This window comes from Xiphophorus couchianus, chromosome 10, assembly GCF_001444195.1.
Source record: "Xiphophorus couchianus chromosome 10, X_couchianus-1.0, whole genome shotgun sequence".
Lineage (NCBI taxonomy): Eukaryota > Metazoa > Chordata > Actinopteri > Cyprinodontiformes > Poeciliidae > Xiphophorus > Xiphophorus couchianus.
In genome coordinates this window covers 13,176,166-13,193,637 of record NC_040237.1, presented here as the reverse complement: position 1 = coordinate 13,193,637, position 17,472 = coordinate 13,176,166, and the positions used below count along the sequence as shown (strand labels likewise).

At 40.3% G+C, this 17,472-nt stretch overlaps 1 protein-coding gene across 3 annotated transcripts; it reads left to right on the top strand.

The window, feature by feature from the left end:
* The first annotated feature begins 2,612 nt into the window (after positions 1-2,612).
* Positions 2,613-16,063, top strand: a1cf (apobec1 complementation factor). Of its 3 annotated transcripts, none has more exons than XM_028029897.1 (13): positions 2,613-2,752; positions 7,327-7,477; positions 7,553-7,687; positions 7,781-7,911; positions 8,338-8,576; positions 9,006-9,170; positions 9,785-9,882; positions 10,400-10,537; positions 11,620-11,764; positions 12,261-12,469; positions 12,708-12,844; positions 13,671-13,825; positions 14,011-16,063. In XM_028029897.1, exons 2-13 carry the CDS (start codon positions 7,376-7,378, stop codon positions 14,163-14,165), a joined length of 1,809 nt encoding a protein of 602 aa, XP_027885698.1. In that variant the 5' UTR covers positions 2,613-2,752; positions 7,327-7,375; the 3' UTR covers positions 14,166-16,063. The 3 variants fall into 3 exon arrangements, with proteins under 3 accessions (XP_027885698.1, XP_027885697.1, XP_027885699.1); XM_028029896.1 differs by having other exon boundaries at positions 12,237-12,469; XM_028029898.1 differs by having other exon boundaries at positions 12,237-12,469; positions 13,671-13,835.
* Positions 16,064-17,472: the final 1,409 nt, after the last annotated feature.

Genomic DNA, 17,472 nt, shown 5'->3' with positions numbered 1-17,472 from the left:
AAGTTCAGAAAAACAGATGAGATGATAGCTTTCATTTTTAAGTTTCATGTGCAAATTTAAAAATGATTTTAAAAAAAACCAATGAACAACACCATTTTTCAAACTAATGAGACTTTAGCAAAAGTTAAAAATATATCTGTTCTAAAGTGTTTCAATTTGACAGCCCCCCCTGCCCCCCATGTGAAATAAAAACAGGAGGTATAATAAATAAATAAAAAACAGAGCCCGGTTTACGTTTAAAGTCTGATTCATCCCGTAAATCTGCTCTGAACAGCCTTAGAGAGTAAAATAGACGTGTTGGACCGAATGTGTCCAGTTTAGAGCAGAACTGTGAGCCTGGTCCGTTCTCTCTATTTATATCAACCTTCTGTGTTCAAACTGTCAGCATGTTCCTGCAGCTGCTGCAGAGATATTTGAGGACATGACAGCGAATTCATCCGAGAACAGACGTTTACACAATGAGGAAATATTCCATGATCTCACACAGAACATTATTGTTTTTGATCTTTTTTTTGTTGTTGTTATTTTTCGCTGCCAGGGATCATATTTCATAATGTTCTGATCAGAATAGATCTGATCAGTCATCACGGACTGAGGGATGATCACACTATACCTAGTCTGCTGGATACAAATCAGTGACCGGAAGACTTTGTAATCAGTGTGCGCCCTCTTCTGGAGACTTACTGTCATTACAACCAGGAGACAAAAACTGGAAGAACTTTTATTATTATTATTATTATTATTATTATTGTTTCTCAAATGAACATGATGCTCATTTCCTCTGGAACGAAACTGTTTCAAACTGAACTTGTTTTCTACTCCCAAATATCCTGTGTTTATCAGAAATTTAATTAAACTAATAATTTACCGTTTTAGCGTGTATTGGAGAGAGAGGGGGAGGGGCTGATCTGAAACTATTATGAAAAACTAAATTAGCTTAAAAGTCATTGTCTTGGATTGCGGAAGTAAGCCAGAGTCTGCAACATGCAAACTTCACACAGGAAGACCCCCAGCCGGGATTTAAACCTGCCGCTTTAACTGCGCTAAAACTAACTAAAAACGCATAAATCTGTGTGTTCTTCACACATTCGGACGACGCTGCAGAGAAAAATGATTTATTTATTATTTTTGATACGGGTCTGCAAGCTTTATAGCAATCCAAAGACTCATTTCTCTTCAGTCCAGGTAAATAAAACTTGTTAAAAGTTGCTCATGTTAACAGACCTTTGGAAAAGACAGCGTATACATATTTTTTTTATATAAATATCTTAAATAAGAAATGTGATACCTTTTTTAAAGAGTGAAAGAGTGAAAATCTGTAGGTTTAAATACGTCAAATAGCCTACTGGAAAAAAAAATTGCCTAAGAAGAGCTAACTAGGTTTTTCTGCTTTGTGTTTTGAAGCCATATGGGCTGTTTTGTAGTAAAGTGTTAAGAAAGTGCGTTTTTCTCAGATTAACAGGTTTTCTATGGAGACATTTTTCTATAATCCTTCTAGCCGGTGTGCCCGTGTGGCTACTATCGATTGTAGCAGCTTGCGCCACCCACTGCATGTAGGGAGAAACAATAACGTCAGCTTTCTGCTCCGTGTTACACTAAACATCCGCCAGCTGTGTGCTACTGATAGCTAACAGCTACTGATCTTAAGCAGGAGTTTGTTCACCCAATCAACTCCCTCCCGCTGGAAGGAAACAAACGCACCCAGTACAACACTTTCTTTCTATTGGCTGAGAGGTTGCCAGGCGACTGTGCCAAAAGCCGTTTCCAAAAGCGAGCAGAGACCAAGTCTGAGCACAAGGAGAAGTTTTGAGTAGAATAGAATAGAATGGAAATATTGTTATTGTCTCATAGTGGGGAATTTCAGTATAACAGCAGGCATGTCGGTTCACACAAAGATATAGGATTAAAAATATATGACAAAAAAAAAAAGACTAATATACTGTACAGTAAGAACAAGATCTTAACATAAAAATACTTATGTATACTTACGTATAGCTGTAGTGAAAATACTAGCCAGGATGAAAACATTTATTGAGTTTGTTGGGAGCAGTGGTGATTATAGTCTAACATCTGTTCAAATGTGGAAAAAAAAGACATTATGTCCACAACACTGACTAACTCTTCAATTGTTTAATTCTATTCTTTTCTTTTTCTGCTGCTCATTTCTTCATTTTACACCTTTATCTGATCACAAATAACAATATGAGCTGAGTAAATGATCAAAACGAATGATTAAGATACGAAAAGCAAGTGATAGAGCCAAAACATGCTTAAATGTAACATATTTGTCCCACATTGTGTTATTCTGATATGATATAATACCAAAGGTTGACTCCATTATGAAAGCAATATCAATAGTCTTATCAATACTTTTGATCAGAAAGATTTTCGGACCCCTAGGAACAATCCTCACAACATCTGTAAGCAGCTGGAGAGGCCTCTGATCCAGATCCTGTCGGTCAAAGGCCTCTTGACGCTCACACACACGCCCATACACACACACACACACACACACACACACACACACAGGACTGCCTCAGTGTGTCCACAGATAGCAGCAGGTTAAACATTAACAACTTGCAGCTTGTAAAGCTAACACCAGGACAGTGAACCTTTGGAGTTTGATATGATGTGATCACACACATACACACACACGCACGCACGCCATCTCACGCAGGGGGCTCTGACCACACACTCACACTCAGAATGACACAGCTCTGATCGGAGGGAGGTGATCTCTGAAATTGCTCAGGTGAGTTTTTAAGATTTTTTTACTCCAAAAAATTGGTCAGAAAGCATCAAACTTGGGAGAGAGAGAGAAAGGACAGATGTGAAGTAAGTGCCGCTCGCCCTCTCTTTTTCTCTTCTGTGTGTCGAGGCTGCAAACTGAGCAAACAGGCCGAGTTTGAGGCGAGCGAGCGCCGTCCAGCAGCTGCTGGCGCTCCTTCTGCCAGCGAAAGTGTTTCTGTTGACGTTTACAGACCAGTTAAATGTCCTTACTGGGGTGTAAAACTGGGAGCTCTGGTTAGTGGTTCAATCAGAGGTAATTCCAGACAAAGCCAACAAAAGATGAATCTCGTTACCATGCTCATTTCCCCCCCCCTCCTGTAATTTGCATAAAGTTTTACTTCCATACACTCTCTGTGAGATTCCAGAGGAGGGAAGTCGTGTTAACACTTAACGTTAAATCTCCTTTCATTTACCTAAAATATTTTGTGAAAAGTTTTGCATTGGATCCTGAAAGTCCTGATTAAACTCAGTCGGATCATCAAGCAGCAGCAGGATCTGCTGCAGCTCCTAAACTATTGTCCTACATTATAAATGAGATAATTCAGATGATAAATCGGATGCAATTTTAACATCAAATTAATTGAACTTTTGATTCAATCGTTTTTCTTGTTGGAATGTTATGTGGAGGTACATTATTTCAATCCTTTTCCCACACAGAGACACATCCTCACTGAGCATGTGCAGTTAATCAGCCAGTTCATTTATGAGGCTCTGACTCACAGCAGGAGACATCTCAGGATATTTCATAGGAAGAAAAAATATTTCAATTAAAATATAAATTTAAGCTGTGTGACATTTTGTCAGATTGTTTTGAAAAAAAATCTTATTTTTTAAATGTAAAAAACACAAATATTTGTACAAGTATTGTTATTATTTTTAAAATTATGTCTATTAAAAACTTTTCAAATATTAGTAAATTACTTTTTTTTCTTAGTATGTATGTATATTTTTTTACCTAAAGGAAATCATGTTCAAGTGGTTCAGTTGCTGTCCTTATTAGTGTATTACGAAAATTTAAACCTATTTCAGCCCCAAATATGTTCAAATTAATTTCATACTGATTAAGCCAAATGTTCCGGATAATTACTGCCATCTGCTGGCCGCAGAATGAACTGCTCCACAATTGATTTCTCTTCATAAAGTTTTATAGGAAGGCACTTGAGTATTTTGACTTTTTTTCCCCCCCTTAGAAAACCAGGAGGGATTTAATCAGCACGTCTCAGTTTTCCTTGATTTATTAAAACATTCTTATAGAAAGTGTTCATATTACAAATAATCAAAAGTCAAACGCAGCAGATAATTACAGGGGATGAGATTAGCATTTCACTCTTTAAATAAAATTAGATTATTTTCTGTCAGAATTTTATTTAATTTATACATTTTAGTGTGAGTAAAATTGAGCTTCTTGTGCTAATTTAAAATTAAATTGGATTGAAGAATGAAAACATTCTAGATTTTAAAAAAAAATCTCTAGATCTTTCGGTATTGTGTTCTTCACCAGTCACTATGGCTCATTGCAGCTTGAACAGGGTGTTCTTTTGCCTGAGTATTGGAGTATATATTATGGGCCATGCGATAGATATGTTTCTTAATGGAGCAGATGGATCCTGATCCATAAATATTCATAACCATCATGATGTATCCGCAGGACGACAGAGGCTTTCATTTCACAGATCAGGATAATGAACTCAGACGCAGAATCGAAACTGTTTTCAATGAGGAAGTCGTTCCATATGGAAATAAAGGAGCAGCAACCCCCTTTCTGCTGAAACCAGAAATCTAGATTAGTGTTAGTTTCTACAGCTTTAATTGTCTGACGAGCCGATGCAGGAGGATCATCACGGCTGCTGTCGGAAGGGCAAAAGTTGAAGCTGATTTACTGATAGAGTGATTGATCAAAGATCAGTCATGATCTGAGCTCCAACATCTGATTACGTAAAACTGAATGAAGACGTGAAATGTGACCTAATTATTTTTATTAGTTTTGCCTTTTAGTCAGTTTGTCCAGAAGATGCTTATTGATAAATGTTGAACAGATTAGTTTGAGCTAAAAAGCCACTATGTCTTCTGAGAGTTCATCACTAATGGCGGCCATGTTGGGACGCTGTCGGTCTATGATTACAACCTGGATTTCTGACATCCGGAGAGCATTCCGATTGATTTATCTGACTCGGATGGATTGCTTTTTGTTCATCCTTCTTCTTGGAAATGGAGTCAACAGTTTGAAGACGATCTGGTTCCTGAGTTTAGCCAAACTGTTTGGAGCCCTACCAGCAAGGGCAGCTGATGTTTGAATGTTTGAGGAAAAATATTCAACTATGGCCAGCATGAATTTTGAAGAATACCTGCAGAAGTTCTCCTTGAGCTAAACTGCCGGAAAGTGTGAACAGATTAATTTGGTATTTGGGAGCAAAGGCGTAAAGCTGATTCTTGGAGCTTACTGAACACATTCAGAATATAAATGTAGTCATTCGATCTCTCTTCTCTATTCTATTCCATCTCTATTTCATTTTATGAAATCATTCCAATCGGTTTTCTGATAAGAATACAAGAATTTCTTCAAAGTCTGGAACACATTTGACCATTTTTACACAAGATAGTGACATCCCCTGTTGACTGATTTAAAAGTTCCTCAAGATGTAATAAAACAAAACAAAAAACAATAGGCCTTCGCAGCGCTTTGCTGCTCGGGCCTAATGACAAAAAAACTCACACAAACATTATGCTTTTATTACATAAATGTAATAAAGCACTTATGCTTTTATTACATTTATTACAACACAACATCCCAGGTCTTCATAATGTGACCTGGAGTGTTTTGGTTCTTGTTATACGAGCCGAGGGTTTTTACGGTGCGGGGTGTGGGGAGGCGTTCCGTCTTGTTTGGGATGCCATTTGCTGAATAAATTCAGCGAAAGCTCGATCTGATTTCGGCTGTGGCAGGTTTCCGCCCTGCGGGACGGTGAGACGGACTGTCAGGCTCTCCACGGTCTCTGTTAATGATCAGCCGGCAGACCTTGACCTCCCCGCCGCTCATATCTGTCGCTCAGATTAGGAAAAACAAGGCGAGGAGGTGTAGATCTGTGAGTACATGATGTCTCAGCAGTTGATTCAACAGAGGGCTGCAGGCGGTTCCACCAAATATGACTGAGACAAAGAAAAAAAAAGAGAGGGAACAAACAGTGGATCTAATGATTTATTCAATTTCAGCATTCAGTCGTTTTTGATAGGAATCAATATGTCACATTGTGGGCACAAATTGTTCACTATTTTTTAAAAAGTCACATTTAGGACTGGACTTTGGCTCAGCCATTTCAAAACATAAATGTTTCTCTCATATCAAGTCGTTCTGTTCCTAATTTGAATTTCAACCTGGGACTACAAAAAATATTAAGCTTTCAGCTTTCTAGCAGACACCTGGACGTTTTGTCAAAACTTTCTTTGGTTTTGGAGTTGATTCAACTTAACAACCTCATGTTCATCGGAAGAAAACTAATCCCACAGCATGATGCTGCCACCACCGTTTTATACAGTGGCCATTGTGTTCCTGTGAAGTATCTAGTCTCCTCTAAAGCTGCTGTTGACCTCTTGGCAGCCTCCTTGTCCTGTGCCAGTTTCCTCTATTCATTAGTTTTACAGAAACGTCCACTTTTAATAAAATCATTGTTGTTTGAAAAAAAAAAGTCAAGAAAATTGTACCAAGACACTAGACACTTTTTTAAAGGATAGTCAAATTTGCAAAAGTTGATAGCAGGTATGAACTGAAGAGATCCGAATGTCGAAAATGAGTCATTGGGTACAGAACGTCAGCTGTACCTAACAGTTTAGTGCAGCTTTTGAAAAATATACATATTTATTTCTATAATTAGAACGGTTTATTTTCTGCTAAATTTCTCTGTATTTATTTCACATTGAACGTGGGAAAACTCTTTAGATTAATCAGTTTTATTTTTTCATACTAAACAAACTATTTGGTAAGAAAGTGTTAAAGCGCATCTCAGCGAGGAGCAGGTTCAGATGATCCAGGATTCCTGGAAAGTTATTTTCGACGATATTGCAAGCTTTTCTGTATAAACTCGTTTAGCTTCGGCTGCAAATGCTACTTTTTTGGTCAGGAATACATTCCTTCTCAAGCTGCAGAAATCTGCAGGCTCTAGAGCAATTAGGATGTTTGGAAAGATGTTTCTGTTCAGTTCACCTTTAGGGGGAACAGACTGTCTGGAGAAGAAAATAATGTTTTAATGTCTTGAATCTAAATGGGTTTATAACAGATTTCTGAAATCTGAACACGTCGGCACAAAGAAAATATGCAAGTCATTCAATAGTTTGTGAGGGTCAGACAGGATCCAGCAAATAAACGTAAGAAAAGTTTTTAATGTGGTTTAAAGAGTTGTAATGAAACTAATACAGATTACTCTTCACAGCCATCATCACAGACAGCCTGAACGTGGTTCTGTGACTTACAAAAGCCCACCCAAACTCTCACTGACCACCAGAACATCAGAACTGAAACCTGCTTTATGTCTGTTTCTGCAGTGAGCACCCCTAATTTTCCTGATTCACAACCTGCTGTTAATCACACCCAATGGAATCCAATCAGAAGGGAAGTGGGGACGGGCTGGCGGGGACTCAGAAAGAGGCCACTCTTCGGGCGCTCACCCAACGGACCGGATACCAGCTGAGACAGGTAAGGGCGGAACCTGAGTGCCGAGGGGAGTTCTCCCCATGCTGCCGCTCCTCATTTTGAGGTTTTGTTCTTCAGGAGAACGGTCAGCGGCGGTACGGTGGCCCGCCGCCTGACTGGGACGGACCACCGCCTGAGAGAGGTAGTGAGATCTTTGTGGGGAAACTCCCGAGAGATCTGTTTGAGGATGAACTGGTTCCGTTGTGTGAGAAGGTGAGGCATTATGGAATAATTTGAGGGATATGTCCCTTGATGTCACTTTTTTGCTCTTTTTAATGTTCCGGCATTCTCTGCCCCCGTCATCAGTTTGGTAAGATCTACGAGGTGAGGATGATGATGGACTTCAATGGGAACAATAGAGGTTACGCCTTTGTCACCTTCACCAACAAACAGGAAGCCAGAACAGCCATGAAGCAGCTTAACAACTACGAGATCAGGTCAGAGAGGTCCTTCACCTGCAACGACAGGCTTTACAATTATCCGTTTTAAACACCCATCTTCATTTAAAACTACCTTATTGCTAGCACATAACTCTAACAAATCTGAGCCAACCATCCATCTAACCCTGAATATTATCAATTTACATGTCACCAACCAGAGTAACTATACTATCAATTGACCAAACACTTCACTTTTTATGTGGCCAGACCAATTCACATCGCCATTAGTTCCTCATTTGATCATGAAACAGTTTCACCAACACCGAGACAAAAAAAACTGTTTCATGAACAGTTCAAGACCATAACCACCTTCTTCTATAGACTACTGCTTTGTTTTTCCAAGTACAGAGAGGTGTCATCTGCGTCGATCAGAATACTGGTTTAAATTGACATTCCTGCAATGTTTTTCTCTCCGTCTCCCAGGAACGGTCGCCTGCTCGGTGTCTGTGCCAGCGTGGACAACTGCCGTCTGTTTGTCGGGGGCATTCCTAAAACCAAGAAGCATGACGAGATCCTAGTGGAGATGCGAAAGGTCACGGACGGCGTTGTGGATGTCATCGTGTACCCCAGCGCTGCAGACAAATCCAAGAACCGAGGATTTGCCTTTGTTGAGTACGAGAGCCACCGGGCAGCTGCCATGGCCAGACGCAAACTCCTGCCAGGTAAAGACAGCAAACTCTGGAGATTCATGTAGTTTCTTGGGCCAGTTTTGTCTCACAATTTCTAGAGATGTTTCAAATCGATCGGTGTGTGTTCAATCTCAAGATGCTGAAAATATGCGGGCTGATCTCACACAGGGGAAGTGAACACATGCACCTTGCAAAGCTGGTAACAAACCTTAATATCATCAAGAGAACATCATAAAAACAGTCAAAGTCTTCAGCTGTCCAAGTGTCAGCCAATCAAAGCCAATTTTACTGCTGATGGGTTCTCATGATTAGAGAGCAGATATTGAAGATGGGGTTTTAGCAGCAGAACTGTCACTGTTTCCAGTGTTTTTCTGTAAAATCACAAAGACATCCATTTTGACAATCTTGGTCCACATGGAGCTCTAAACATAACCTAAACTACACACGTCATCAAACCTTCAGGTCGGATCCAGTTGTGGGGTCATCCCATCGCGGTGGACTGGGCGGAGCCTGAGGTGGAGGTTGATGAGGATACCATGGCAACCGTAAAGATTCTGTATGTGAGGAACCTGATGTTGCAGACCACTGAAGAAACCATCGAGAGGGAGTTTAACAGCCTGAAACCAGGTATGACCGGACTCTCTGATTTCAGATTGTCCTTAAATGCAGCTGACAAGATCCTCTTAAAGTCTCATTTGTTTGTTTCAAGCTTCTAACACACAGTCAGGATAGTCTGCAAAACTTTACTGACAAAAAACAAAATTGCTAAAAGCTATTTTTAAATTTTTTTTATTTAAAAAAAGCTGACAAAAAGTTGGAAAAACTCCAAACAAAACATATTTTGCCTGGCAAAAATATATTCAAATTTGATTTGGATCATTCAGGAACAATAGTTTTAATAGAAGAGAGAAAAAATAAACTTTCAAAGTCTAGTAAAAAGATGTAAAAATCAACCAAAAAATATATTTAAAATCAAAACCTTAAAATTTTATAAAAGCATTAACATGTTTTGTATTCAGAAAATAAGCAATTAATTAAGGCTATTAGTCATTATTACCATAAACTCATGATTATTGAAGATATATACTGTGTATATATATATATATATATATATAGATATATATATATTGCGATATGTGGGTTTCTTTGCATAATAAATACTGTATGTTGAATGGGTGGAGCTCCAGGAAAGTGAAAGGTGTTAAAATGAGAAGCTATTAAAAGGCGTTGTTGCGTTGCAGGTGCAGTGGAACGAGTGAAGAAGATCAGAGACTATGCCTTTGTACATTTTAGTCAGCGAGAGGACGCCGTCAACGCCATGAACGCGCTCAACGGGAAGGTCAGCTCTGCCCTGCCCTCATTTCTCTGCTGTTTGCATGTATATTCCAAAACTTCTTAGGGAAAAGGAATATGTTCTGCAAAATAAATCCTAGGAAGCGAACACACAAAACCCCACAGAGAGTGCACAAGCAAAATAATAGGAGGAGAAGAAGAAGAAATGGTTAAAAATTCAAACTATTAATTCTAAACAGTTTTTTTGTTTTAAAATTTCATTTTTGGTGGCGGACAAATTTCTCACCGTTTGGTAAAAGAAACCACCGATGATCAGGGCATGAAGAAACAAGCACCCGACTGTTGCCTCAGAGCATACAGCACGCCGTTTCCATAGCTACCATCAAAACAGCTGCATAAAACACTAGGAATCTTGATGGCAATGAGCTGACGTGGGAAAATAATTTCACCAGCAATAATCCGCAAAAGTATAGCATCCCAAAAATACAACCAAGATTGATTTTGCTTTTAGGCGATGCACACAGAATGATCATTGAGAGGTAAACTCCTCTCTCCGCCTGCAGGTGGTGGACGGCTCTCCTATCGAGGTGACTCTGGCCAAGCCGGTGGACAAGGACAGCTATGTCCGGTACACCAGAGGAACCGGAGGAAGAGGAGGCTCAGTTCTTCAGACCGACTACACGGCCTACACTCTGGGACAGGTGGGACTGGGAACTCTAAGCTCTTACCTGAACACTAAAAAGGATTTGTAACAGGCATTCTTATAAATTAGGCATATTCAGGAAGGAATTTGAGCACAGAGGAGCCTTGAACTGACTCTACGGTAAATATATTGATGACGAAATGAGTACCAGCTTGGAGTGTGAGCATCAATATCCCAAATTACAACAGGGATTTACCTTGCAGCACGTAACTGCTGACATTTATCAAACTGTCGTTGTCGTAGCTTTATCAGATTTTAATGCATCTACAGGACACAGTTACAGAAAATCTCTGTCCAGACGGTTAATGCATCATGGAATAACTCTAGACTTATACAGAAATCATAGTGCAAATCAAAGGTGTACACAACAAGAGATTTAGAGAAACAAATTGTTATCTACAGAAAAATTTCAATAAGTAGTGAAATAATTAACACAACTAGTCAGTCTTTTAAAAATGAGAAAATTAAAGTGGAAAATCTTACTAAACATGGCTCTCTTTTTTATTTGTTATCTGGCTTTTGAAAATCCCTTCATTAGAAAGTCGAGTGGGAACATTGTGAACATGAAAGCCATAAAGTAGACTGAGTTGAACCTGAACCAGATTCACAGATAAACAGGAGATAAGGAGCTGATAATGAGCTGAACTCTGAGTTCCCAGAGACTCTCTGTGTTACTGTTCGCAGTGTTGTCAAGATTGACAAAAAAATAAATAAATCATAGGACGTCAAACGACTTCATCCAGTGGCCAGTTTGGACCAGTGATGGTAACACCAAACCCAGGAACAGGAACAGGAACTAAAACATTTAGAACAGGAAAACATTTTTAGCTTTCCTTTTGTTTGCCTGAGTTTTCCAGAGCAGTAGAGGGCGCCGACTTATCAGGGGCAGCACAAGCACTCAAACAAAAAGCAACATAAATTTTGTTTCTGGGTGCTGCTAGTGTTATAAATTGTTGCAAAGAACCCAAAAAATGTAAAGTAAACCGAGTACAACAAAATCCAAAGTAATACAAGTTAGCTCCAACAGTAGACATCTTAATATAAAAGGCAAACTTCCTCTTCCGCCTCCGTTTCTCGCAGGTGTACGATCCCACTACGGCGTACCTTGGTGCTCCCGTGTTTTATGCCCCCCAGGCCTACGCCGCCATTCCGGGTCAGTTCCGTTTCCCAGCAGCCAAAGCTCACGTGGGAGGTAGAGGTCTGATCAGGACGCCGTCGGTCAGAGGTGAGGACGCTCTCTCTGTTCACATGAGTTGGAGAACATGATGGAGGCAGAGCTGCTGCTGTCAGATCTTGATTTGACAGCAGGAACTCACTCATCTAATGCTGAAGCTCCTCCCCTCGACACAGACCGTCCAATCGCAACTCAGCTGCTGTTGCAGATAAATTGGATTTAACGGCGACTTCTCTGTATTTGCTTTGAGTTGCACCTGTGGCAGGTGTGACGCAGAGGGGTGGATCTTCCTGAATCATGTGGATGTAATGAACGTGGTTTAAAAATCAGAGTATTTTATGGTAGGAATCATGTGAGATCCTCTGAATCAGCTGAAGTTTGGTCAAAAATTCACCAGAAAAATAAGAAATCACTTAGCTGTTATCTTCATCAGCATTTGTTGTGATTTATTAATTGTGTGATTCTTCTTCCCTGCTGATTTCCGGTGATTTGATTGATTTACTGCCTCTCCGATCTCCTGTAGAAATTTACATGACTGTACCTGTAGGGGCGGCGGGGGTACGAGGGCTGGGTGGGCGGGGCTACTTGGCCTACGCAGCCATGGGACGAGGAGGTGGAAATAGCGCCTCCTACGGGCTGAAGGGGGACAAGCAGGCCGAGGAAAAGCTGTATGACCTGCTGCCGGGGATGGAGCTGACACCGATGAACCCGGCTGCCATGAGCCTCAAGGGCACCGGCATCAAACCACCGACTCAGGTAATGGGACGCATTCAACATATTCCGACTTTTTCCTGACATTTTTCAGGAATATGAGAACGGAGAGAAACGCTTCTAATGTCTACATGACGCCTCAACTGAAAGCCTTTGGTTCTTCATCCTCAAAAGAGCATCACTTATCCTCCAGACTGCGATGTGAAAAACTGTGACTATGTGGTACTTGGAAGCTCTTCTCCCAAGGTGAACTAAATCCACCTGTCTGTGCTCCCGCTTCCAGGTCCTGGAAGAGCTGTGTCAGAAGAACAACTGGGGTCAGCCCGTCTATCAGCTCCACTCAGCCATCAGTCCGGACCAGCGACAGCTGTTTCTCTACAAGATCACCATCCCAGCTCTGGCCACACAATACCCCAACGTGTGAGTATAGGCAGCTCCACTAGAGCAGCAACCCAGACTTCTGCTCCATTTAATGAATCTACAGGGTAGCAACGCATCAACTGGGGAAACCTTTGAGCCGGTGGACAAAGTATATGCTAAAGATACAGTTTTTCTACTTCTTTGTAAGGCATGAAATTTCCTTTTTTTTTACTTTTTTTTTGCCACAAGAGTAAAAGCAATGCAATGGTGTTGATTGAGATGAAATGGATCTAATGGCAGGAAGTGGACAGGTTAAACTGAAAATGTCTGGTGAAGACCCCCATCATCTGAATAGGTAAATGTTCCTGGCATTCAATGCTTCTGCTTCTTGCCCGAGAGTCACTGCTGCCCGTGAAAACAATGGCCAGAAGCTGAAAGACGAGACTCCTCAAGTGTCAAATAGAGACTGGGTTTCGTACCAGAAATGGTGTACCAGAGTTTAATCCTTGAGTAACTGCTGATTGGGTTATAGGAGTTTGCATCTCTAGTGATCATGGAGGAGGCTTGAGGGACGATGGTGGCAGCAATGGTAGGAGTTCATCCCCTAATTTGGTTTGACATATTTCATTTCGAGCCAAATGAAATATTGTAAGATGTACCATTTATCATTTACCATCAAACTAGAAAATGAGATAAAATTTGTCTGTAACTGAATTTAATTGAAACTCGTTCTAAAAACTTCTTTTTTTAAAAGTGCTAAGCAGAATGCTAAAAGGTGGACAGAACACAACGTTAACTGAGCAGAATTCTACTTATAATTTAAACTGAAATAACAGGTTAGTTTTGTCCACTTTCGGTTCATCTGTGTTTGTGCTCCTCTCTGCAGGCATCCCTTCACCCCAGCAAAACTGTGTGCGTCTGTGGAAGAAGCGAAGGTCCACGCGGCTGAACACACCCTGCAGACGCTCGGCCTGCAGACAGAGGGCGCTGCTGACGCCGGCTGTGCTACTGCAGCTGCCGTGGCCTCAGTAGCCTTCCCAGGTATGTGAAGGTCCGTACCCAAGTCCGACTAACTTCTCACTTCTTGCTAAAGCAGCGACAGAACCCACTTGACTCTCGGCGTGTAACCAGAACCAGATCACACAGGTGGTTACAAAAACGGACCACATGTGAACCAGCAGGGCCTGATAATAATAAGGTGTCTTTTCTTTCGTGTCTCCCTGCAGGCTACGCTCTGGCGAGCCCGGGGTCATCGGGCGTGGCCTCCCAGCTGAAGCAGGCCGTTTCTCTGGGTCAGGACCTAACCGCCTACGCCACGTACGAGGGCTACCCCGCGTTCGCCGTGGCGGCTCGCCACACTGACGGATACGGCGTTTTCTAAAGCTGCTGTGTCCGGGTGCTGAGTTAAACCGTGGAGCTGCGTTTGCGCCACACTGCTTCGCTCACCCGCAAAGGTCGATTCAGTTTGGAAAACCCCAAAACACTGTGACCTGACAAGAAGTCCAATCTGACTGCGTCTTTCCTAAAAAACCAAAAGCGAACTGGTGTGAATGCGGCATTCTGTTGTTATCAAACAGGGAGATTTAAACTTCTTTTAGTTGAAAACCAGTTCAGTCTCATCCCAGATCGCTAGCTGCTGCTGAAAACCTGATCAGACTCGTCAGTCGCCTCGAAGCAAACTCTTCGTCTGTCACCTGTTTCTGCTCCTAGTTTAATCCGAATTATCTGCTCATCCACAGTTTGGTTTGTGATGCTGAAAACTGCCTCTGATTGGCTGATTCGCGTTTTCTGGTTAGGTGTGTAGAGTGTGGCTTATCTCTAACGAAGGTACTTTCTGAGTGTCTTCTACTGGTGATTGCAATGGCTTTTGGGTTGTTGACTTTAGCTTTTTCTTCAGACCTTTAAATCTGATTCAATTCTATACTTTTAAGCCAAATAAAATAAATTAAATAGGGTTCTAAACTCTTCTTTTTAACATCTGTAATTAGCGGTGCTTACTCTTATTTTTCATTTCCGTAAAACTCACAGCGAAGTCCTGATTTTAAATTGAAGTCATCTTTTTTTTCTGTTCAGCTTTTAGAAAAAGTTCTCAAACCAAGACATTAGAGTTAGGAAGCTCCACCTGCTGTGCCGATGATGATCATCATGATGATGACTGTATCTCATTGGAGGTGCTTTCCAGTGCAGAAACGTTTCCAGAAATTCTGATTTAACTAAAATTAGAATCTTTCTAATATTTTTTTTAATACAATGTTTATTTTGTTGCATACCTTTTTTTGACTCCGTCCAACACAACCAAGCACCCACAGGATGTAAATGATATCTGTCACTGTAGGTGCTGCCATGGTAACAGGCCCGGCATATCCATGGCAACCTCTTGTGCAGAGGGAGGAGCTTTGGTCTAAGAGCTGAAGTAACATAAAAAGAGTATCAGACAGAGATTAATAATTGTATTTATTAAAAAAAAAATCTACACAAAGTAAATCTGCCCTGTTTTGTACAAGTTTGTTGGAGCTTTTTGAAAGCAGACCTTTCATTTGTGTTGTCTTCTGTTCAGCAGGTTTGTTTCCGCCAAGTGTAAAAACGCTCAGGCGCCTTATTCGGATTAAATATGTTGTGTCATTTCTGATTTTTATTTTTTTTTTTCAGCATTCGTATTTTCACACTGAGCGTTTTCTTTTCCTTCCGTTAGTCTGTTGCATTAGTTAAAACTCGCCTCCCTCTCTGGATCCTTAAAATCCAGGAGTTGGCTGTCATTCACATCCACAGCGTTCTCATGATAGGTTAGAAGTTAAAAAATAAAATAAAATAGAAAGATGGATGATGTGGTGTCGGATCTAAACAATGCTCCAGGGTATCTTGGTTTTTTTTGTTGTTGTTGTTTTTTTCTTTTGGGTAAAGGCAGCTGCTGATAGTAGCAGTTTTAACTTTTACTTCTTCTACTCGACTGAAGGTTTTGCGGAGATCTCGGATCAGATGACACGAGTAGGCGTCAGAGCTGTGAACATGCCGAAGCAGAGACAGTATTAAAGTGTGTGAAGCACTTAGAACTTATTTTTGTACGTGGAATCAGATGAACTAGCCAGACGTATTTGTACAGAGGTATTTTTAACTTGTCTTTGCTGCCGTAATTGACTGGGGAAGAAAAACCAGGCGATGCTGAATCTGAACCCAATCTGTGATGAGAGAAGAAAATTGTGGGCATTCTAAGAAACCATTGTGAAATATTATCTTTTATTATTTCTAATCTGAATGGATGAAATAAAGAATTAACATATATCTTTATTGTTTCTGGGTTGTTATTTTTTTTACAGTCTACAGATGTTTTTGCTTGTTAGGCATTCAATTACTTTACGTTTCTCCAGATGTACCAAACATGTTACGACTTTCTACGTCTGTGTTCGTCAGACAACAGCTGTTGTTGTTCCCAGACAATATATTTTCAAAATATTTTTCTTACTCTTTAATTAGGGGATTATATATCTCTCTTATATTGGGGAGTTTTGGTCCAGTTTTCTTTTTTTCAGTTCTTTAAAATTTCTTCACAACTGTGGAAGTCTCACCACTGCATCTCTATCAATATCAGGTCAGAACTTTATAATGCAATAAGCCAAATCATTTTCCTTTGTAGACAATTATATTCAATAGCAGGTATCAGATCTCCCTGCTTATAATAATGGATCTCATGATCCCGTTTTAAAATTTGTCCACTAAAAAAAAAAACCATCACAGATTCGAAAAGCAAGCAGATTTTCCAGAACAAGATTCATTTAGCATCAACAAAATATTTGTATTTTAGCTAACGACTGTCTAAAAAAATGTCAAGGTTGTACAAATTAATGCCTAAAAAATTATAATGATGTTTAGACATACAGTACATTATAAGTCTATGAACTACTGATTTGATTTAGCGAAATTTAACTTCCCTTTGCGATTAATAAAGTATTTTTGAATTTGAACTGAAAAATAAAAAAGAGAGACACACCTCACTGGTTATAAGGAATGGTTTCAAACCCTAGACTTCTTCATTCTAATACATTAATCAGAGCAGAAAACAGAGCAAAAACTTTTTTTTTGATGAATCAGCTCTTCAACTCAGAAATCCTCTGACGGAACAGAAAAACAAATTTCTGCTACTAAATCAAGCAAAAAGTTGGGAATAATAATAGAGGTCATGCTAGACGGTTGATGAGAACCTCTGGAAACATCTTGCTGCCATATTCTTCAGATAGAGAAGACTTCATTTAAACTTTTGTAACAATCTGTAGTTGATCAGTTAGTTTTTTTTATTTGTTTTTTTTTTGGTTTTTCAAAATTTCCTGTAATTAACTTAGCATTTAATATCATTGATAACTGCTGCCTTTGGAGGCTGAGGTGGAGTTCTTGGGTTGTTTGTCTCTGAGCATTGCACGTTCTGACCTTGAACTCGTTTGCTATGATGTCCACTCACTGGAAGACTTCTGGCAGCTGACCTAAACATTTTCAATTTGTTTGGCAATATGTCCTTTTGCAGCACGACGAACATCAGATAGTTCCGAAGCGATCCTTTCAACCCTTCCCAGATTGGTGTGCAGCAACAGTTGCTGCTCTAAGGTCGCGGAGGACTTCTTCCTCGTCCTAGCACTACGTTGTAGCCCCATTTTTAACTCAACCCCCGGGCCAAATGAGTGAAAGCCTTTAAAGCTGAA